Here is a 7,661-nt window from a genome sequence, read left to right as displayed (position 1 = left end):
AATGCAGGAGCTGCCCCCTTGTGGTCAGTGCGCTCTCACAGGGGGAGCTCTGCTTAGCCACAAGCCAGGCTGATGGCTGCCAGTACAGCGGTGGTGGTGGGAGCCTCTCCCGCCTCCTCAGCAACGCTTAGGATGTCCGACTGCAGCTTAGGCCTGCTCCCCGCTGGCAAGTGGACATCCCCTGAGGGCTCTTGGGCTGCCAGAGGGATGTCTGACTGGCAGCTTAGGCCTAATCCCCCAGGGAGTGGGCCTAAGCCAGCAGGTGGACATCCCCCGAGGGGTCCCAGACTGTGAGAGTGCACAGGCCGGGCTGAGGGAGCCCCTCCCCTGAGTGCACAAATTTTTGTGCACCGGGCCTCTAGTTGTAACATAAGCATATTAGCTTGATGAATTTTTTACAAACTGAACACATCCATGGAACCAACCCCTCTCAGAAGCACCCTGAAGCACCTTCACTATCCTTTGCAGCCACTAGCCCATGACTTCCCAGCCACAAATAACAGCTATCTGACTTCTGACACCAAAGATTAGTGCCCTTGCTTTTGAACCTCATGTAAATGAAATCATTAAGTATGGTTTTGGTGTTTGGCTTCTTTTGCTCCATAATAGGTTTGTGACATTTATGTACTATGTTATTAACTTTCATAGCTATATGGAGTGCTACTTTATTAATATCCTACAATTTATTATCCAGTCTGTAGTCGATTGACATGTGGGCTGTTTTCACATTGGAGCAATTATGTATAACGGTGCTATGAACTTTCTTGGCATGTCTTTAGGTAAACATGCGTACTTATTTTTATTGGGTATATACCGCAAAGTAAAACTGCAAGTCAAAATATATACATATGCCCAAGTTTGTTAAGTACTACCACTAATAATCAATTTATTGTGCTGTATACAATGACATACAACAATGTACCAATGATTACAATGTAAAGTTGTACCAATATTTATTCCTTGTACCGATGTAATTCCTCTTCCTTTATTCCTCTTCCACGTATTTCAGGCAGATATCTAGTGTTTGTAATTCTTTGCTTTAGGGCTCAGGGCTAAGTATAAACCAGAAACAGGTTGCAGTTCATGCCCTTCTCATTTTTAAAGCCTAAATTGACTGGAGAGATAGTATTGATTGGCCAGGAAGAGTAGATTCTTTTAATGAGAACTAAGAGGGCAAGGAGGGTAAAAGACTAAGAGAGATTCCCTTGGTCAGAACTAGGATGGAAGCCAGGGGGTCTAGGAGATAGCAGAGCCCAGAGGATCTGAGTAGCGACTTATGCTTATTTTACTAAAGTGACTATATCATTTGTTATCCAAATCCAGACGCCTGAGAGTGATAGGGTGTGTACTAATAATTACAGTGATAATGGGTGGAAATCCGCACTTTTCCAGGCAAACTGGCATTATTTTAGGTGGCCTCCATGGAAACTTGTAAGTGCAGTTGCTCACGTCTTTGAAAGTTTCTTAGAATCTTCACGTAGCAGATCGTAGGGAGAGCAGCTTTGTCACTGGAGAACGCCCGGATTAAAAACTTGAGGTACAACTCCTGTTACACCGTGAGCCTGCACACGTTCATAAAGTGAATTCATGCAGGTGAGTGTGTGTGCTTTCTTACTTATTCATGGAACATTTTGATCTTCTCCTATATAGCAAAGGCCTGTGTGGCCCTTAGGAGAGCTGAGAGCAGGTGGTCTTCGTGGTGGTGGTGTCTCCACTGTTCTGAGCAGCTCATTGAGCTAGAAACACGTCATATGAGGTGCTCTCTCTGTAGCACCTGCAACTCTGATCTAAGTTGTTGTTATTGTGCTTTCTTACTTATTCATGGAACATTTTGATCTTCTCCTATATAGCAAAGGCCTGTGTGGCCCTTAGGAGAGCTGAGAGCAGGTGGTCTTCGTGGTGGTGGCGTCTCCACTGTTCTGAGCAGCTCATTGAGCTAGAAACACGTTGTATGAGGTGCTCTCTCTGTAGCACCTGCAACTCTGATCTAAGTTGTTGTTGTTGTTACTATTCTCAAAACTCCCTTCAGAAACTTGGGAATGGTGGCTAACATAAGTCTGAGACCACGCTTCCTTAAAGATTAAGTATTAGAGTTCATGAAGGAGAGGGAAAGCGAGGCCCCAACCTTCCACAGGAGGTCCCTGAAGTAAAAGGGAAGTGGGAACGGAACACCTGAGTCCCGAGGTGCTGCGTAAGCATCATAATCCCAGCCATAAACAAAGATTGCAATCTCTTCCCTGCAGGGACCATCAGAAAAATCCCCAGGGGAAATTCTGCCTAATGAGGTGCCTGAGGCCATCCAGTAGCATAAAGCTCTCATGATATGCTAGCCCGGGTCCTGGTGAGGCGGAGGTTCGCTATTTTTCTCTCCTGAAGTTGACTTAGACCAGCTGAGAAAGTCCACACAGAAAACTTGGTCTATTCCTAGAGCATCTGGAGACTGGGGTCTCCAGCAGCTCTGATTCTCAGCACCAGGGGCACCAGAAGAGTTCATACCTGAAAGCTGTCTGCTTTATGCACTGACACCATCTTCTCCTTCGGGCTAACGGAGAAAGAGATGCACACGGCCCAGCACTGAGGGAGCCAGGAAGAAGGAAGGGGAATGTCTGAATCCCATCTTCTCAGATGAGCTTCTTGTAAACCCACAACCAGCAGGTCTAGGATGTATTGATCCTTCCCCTGCTCTCAACACTGACTTTGATGGAGTGAAGGGGCTTATAGGAGGAAGGTGAGTAGGGGACAGAGGACCCCATGTCTGGCTGGGAGAGGGAGGCAGGGGGGGGGGCATAAGAGCTCTCGGTACATCCTAAAGCAGTGGGCTGTGGGTTGTACTCCTGGCTCTTGGGGTGTCTTTCTGGGAGTCCTTGGGCAGCCAAGTGAGGTATTCAATCTCCTCATCTCTCAAGAGGGAACAGAATTCTTTTTTTAAAAATATATTTTTATTGATTTTAGAAAGGAAGGGAAAGGGAGAGAGAGATGGAAACATCAATGATTAGAGAGCATCAATGATCGGCTGCCTTCTGCACCTCCTCTACTGGGGATCGAACCCACAACCCGGGCATGTGTCCTTTGAATGGAATCGAACCCAGGGACCCTTCAGTCCACAGGCCGATGCTCTATCCACTGAGCCAAACCAGCTAGGGCGGGAACAGAATTCTTGCTGCCCATGCTAAGAAACTCTAGCCTAGATTCATGATCACCCAGGGGAGCTGAGATATAGTCACAGGCATGTTGTGAATAGCTAAGCTGGGGGCATAAATGAGAGAGCGTTACCAAACCAAAGTCCAAGGGCCCAATGCTTCAAAAGGCCAAAACTCAAAACATCAGGGTTTGAAGTAAGTAAAGGTTTATTGATTGAAAAGGTGCCAACCAAGAAGATGGGGGACCTAGTGGTGCCTCAAATCCATCTTGCTTGCTGGGCTGGGTTAAGGGTTTTTAAAGGGCTAAGGGGAACAGGTGTGTGGAAGTGCTGGTGGGACAAGTGTTCGCTGGAGGACCTTGGAACTTGGCCATTTATGGTAAAGGGACGTCAACACCAGATCTTCCTGGACAACAGACCCTTGGCTTCTGCTGTTCGAGGATTCCGGTGTTCAAGTTCCGGTTATGTCCTGGTCCTTTGGTCCCATGGGGGTGGGGTCGGGGAGAGGGACGTGCAAGATTTTGGTTCCAGGTGCAGCTGGGGCCCAAGTTCTCTCATCTGCGCATGCTTCACCTGCATGACTTGTGGTTTTGGTCTGTTGTCTCTGAAAAGCAACTGAACACCTCATCAAACAGAACAGAACCATTCTGAGCTGGTTCCACAGTTACAAGGAGAAAGACAAAAGGGAGGGCGTCTATACATGGTCTCATCTCTCCTATCATCCATGCTTGTGCCTATCACCAATCTATTGTATTTTACCCCTTGTTCCCACAGACAGCTCCCCAGAAGAGAATGGTTCTGAGAAACAGCTCCTCGGTGACTGAATTTATCTTTGGGGGATTCTCAGAACAGTCAGAGGTCCATGTCCCCCTCTTCTTCCTGTTCTTAGGGCTCTATGTGCTTACTGTGGTGGGCAACTTGGGCTTGATCACCTTAATTGGTCTGAATTCTCGCCTTCACACTCCCATGTATTTTTTCCTCTTCAACTTGTCTTCGATAGATCTCTGTTATTCTTGTGTCTTTACTCCCAAAATGCTGCACGACTTCGTGTCAGAAAATATCATCTCTTACGCAGGATGCATGACTCAACTGTTTTTCTTCTGCTTCTTGGTCAATTCTGAGTGCTACGTGCTGGTATCCATGGCCTACGATCGCTATGCGGCTATCTGCAATCCTCTGCTGTACACGGTCACCATGTCCCCCCAGGTCTGTGCTCTGCTGATGTTGGGTTCGTATGCGGTAGGGTTTGCTGGGGCCATGGCCCACACCGGAAACATGCTGAGACTGACCTTCTGTGGTTCCAACATCATCGACCACTATCTGTGTGAAGTTCTCCCCCTCTTGCAGCTCTCCTGCACCAGCACCCATGTCAACGAGCTGGTGTTTTCTATTGTTGTTGGAATGGTCATTGCAACATCCAGTATCAGCATCTTCGTCTCTTATGCTTTGATTCTCTCCAGTATCCTCCGCATTCCTTCTGCTGAGGGAAGGTCCAAAGCCTTTGGCACATGTGGCTCCCACATCACCGCCGTGGCTCTGTTTTTCGGGTCAGGGGCCTTCACCTACTTAACAACCTCTTTTCCGGGATCTGTGGGCCGGAGTAAATATGCTTCAGTCTTCTACACGAACGTCGTGCCCATGCTTAACCCTTTGATCTACAGTTTGAGGAATAAGGATGTTAAACTTGCCCTGGGCAAAACCCTGAAAAGAGTGCTTTTCTGATGGTTCTGTTTGTATCAGTGAATTACTGAGAAGCATCACAGTATCTTTGTATCGACAGGTGGGGAGATTTTCATCTTGTTTCTCTGTTAGGGTCTTCTCCCCACTTTAAAAATTGGAAACGTCTTACTTATACTCTTCTTGGGGATTATACTGTGTTGTACTACTTAAACTGGCCCATTGTATGAATTTAGCATTGATTAAGTGGTTATAATTGACTTGACTCTATAGTAGGCCCAAGAGATTAATAAGATGAGGCCCCACACATTCCATCCTTTTCTCGGTAGGCTAACTGGGTTCTTGCCAGTGACATGTCCAGCTGGGAGATGGAGCAAATGGTGGTATGAGGGTCCAAGAGAGTGAATTTGTTTGTTTTTTTTCTATAGGAGCAGCCTTAGCAAAGACCAAACGTAGATACCTTGGGGCCATAGGTAAGATAGTCTTCCAGTCCGCAGAAAGATTGCTTGGCTAGGAAGATCATACATTGTCTCTTTCATATACATAAATGTGCATGCAAGAGAAGGCTTCCCCCGAGAGTTCTTCACATAGTCTGAACTGTAAAGATAAATCAAAACGAAAATATTTCATTTCCAAGTTCCAGAACTCTTAGGCCTTGGAATAGTAACCAAGGGGTAGGCGGTCTTCTAACTGGGTCAGTTCCTTGGGCTCTGGGTGCTGAGGCTAAAAGCAAAAGAAGAACAAAGGAGGGGCTCCATGGGCGCACATGACTATGTTCACTGCTGCCTCTGTTCTGCCCTGGAGATCTGTGTGCATTAGGGAGGGTTTGGGAAAATTCTTCTATCCTTTAAAGTACCTTTTAGACTTTATCGTCTCTAAGAGCGTGTGTGTGTGTGTGTGTGTGTGTGTGTGTGTGTGTGTGTGTGTGTGACAGTTAATTATTAATGAATCAGGAAGAAAGAAAAGTCATATTACACTCTCAACTTGCGGGAAGACTTGGAAGGACCCAGAATTCGAGTCCAGAAACCACTCTGAACTACTCGGTTGAAGGTGCTGCTATTCTTGATGGAATAGCTTGGATTTTGAGGAATACCTCCCCAGAAACTGCCCTGAGCACAGGCAGGAAGGTGAACCTCGGGCCAGACCAACCCCTGTGGAGAGGCGGCGGGTGAAGACTCAGGATGAAGCCAGAAGAATGGGGCACTCGCTGAGCAGAGGCTGGAACGTGGGGTGTCCTTGAGGAGAACCTGTCAGAAGCGTTTCACACTTTTCTCTTGGCTGTGGGGAGGGTCGTGTAAAGTACCGAGTCTACATATTTTGCGTTGCTGCTATTTCCCCAACTCTTCCACAACTTAGCCTAGTTTCCAAGCGTGTCTTGGTATGAGAAACCAGGCAGCAAAGAGAAGTAAGGGTTTTCTCACATTCGCTGCTCTGCTGGCATCCATGTGGGAGTAGTGACATCGCACTGAGAAGAAAGGAAGTTCGCGTGTCCCAAGTCTCGGTCAGAAGCAAGACATGCAGAGATGGAGCTGAGAGCAGCCCGGGAGCACCTGCAGCGTGGAAGTGACTAAGGAGGAGACAGGAGACAAACCTTAATTTCCCCCCAAATACGCTAAAGATGTGTGAAGGTGGATTATCCCTAGACCAGGGATGGGCAAACTTTTTGACTTGAGGGCCACAATGGGTTCTTAAACTGGACCGGACGGATGCATGGATGAAGTGTTTGTGTGAACTAATATAAATTCAAAGTAAACATCATTACATAAAAGGGTACGGTCTTTTTTTTTTTTTTTAGTTTTATTCATTTCAAACGGGCCGGCCCGAGGGCCGTAGTTTGCCCAGGGCTGCAGACTATGATGATAAGGTTTAACAATTACCGAGCATATGTTATACCCTTGGGCACTGTTTGCAGCACCTTGCATATATTAACTCATTGGAATTGTGCTAATGCCATACTGAACCACTTCGAGTCAGCCCTCTCTCCTTACACTCAGCTGGACCCTACCCTCCAGAGGTCTGTCTGTGTCCAGGCATGTGGGAATCTTGGGAGATTAGGAGTAAGTCAAGAATGAGGAAGGATAAGAGTAAATATAGTTTGATACAGATATTTTTTAAAAAAACAATTACCCCCCAGCTGGGCATGGCTCAGTGGTTGAGCATCAATTCCCAGTCAGGGCACATGCCCAGGTTGTGGGCTTGATCCCCAGTGGGGGACGTACAGGAGGCAGCCGATCAATGATTCTCTCTCATCATTGATGTTTCTATCTCTATCCCTCTCCCTTCATCTCTGAAGTCAATAAAAATAAAAGAAAATGAAAAACAATTGCTATTGGTACAAATGAGTATGGACAAGAAATAAATCAGAATAAGTGTATGAGTGGAAAGGAACAATTATTAAGGAAATGCAGTAAAGCCCAAGAATAAGTTTCCTTATGTTCATCCTATATTGGCAGTGGGGTGAGTAGAGATGGAGCATAAATCTGACTTAATGAAATGCTGGGTTGAATCTATTGGAAAGCAGCCCCTTTGTCATCAAAGGTCTGAAACGATAAAACTCAGAAGGCTTTTCCTGTGCCTCACTAAAAAAGTGGGGGCTGTTATTGTATTAATTTGAATCTGCAGTGTAAGCAATAAAGCCATGTCCCCCTGAAAAAGACACAGGGTGGCTAAAGGGCAAGAAAACAAGACCCTTACATATGGTGCCTACAGGAGACTCACGTCAGATCAAAAGACACACAGACTGAAAGGAAAGGGATGGAAAAAGATATTTCCTAAAAATGCAAACAGGAAAAAAAGATGGGGTAGCAATACTTATATCACACAAAATGGACTTTAAAACAAAGGC

The 7,661-nt window shown here is 46.2% G+C and overlaps 1 protein-coding gene across 1 annotated transcript; it reads left to right on the top strand.

Annotated features, from left to right (window-relative positions):
- The first annotated feature begins 3,148 nt into the window (after positions 1 to 3,148).
- Positions 3,149 to 6,478, top strand: LOC102259837 (olfactory receptor 8B4). The gene has a single exon (XM_005875548.2). It carries the CDS (start codon positions 3,932 to 3,934, stop codon positions 4,859 to 4,861), a length of 930 nt encoding a protein of 309 aa, XP_005875610.1. The 5' UTR covers positions 3,149 to 3,931; the 3' UTR covers positions 4,862 to 6,478.
- Positions 6,479 to 7,661: the final 1,183 nt, after the last annotated feature.

This window comes from Myotis brandtii, unplaced genomic scaffold (genome assembly GCF_000412655.1).
Source record: "Myotis brandtii unplaced genomic scaffold, ASM41265v1 scaffold463, whole genome shotgun sequence".
Lineage (NCBI taxonomy): Eukaryota > Metazoa > Chordata > Mammalia > Chiroptera > Vespertilionidae > Myotis > Myotis brandtii.
Note: the sequence above shows the minus strand (reverse complement) of the source record. Positions and strands in the feature narration are given on the sequence as shown.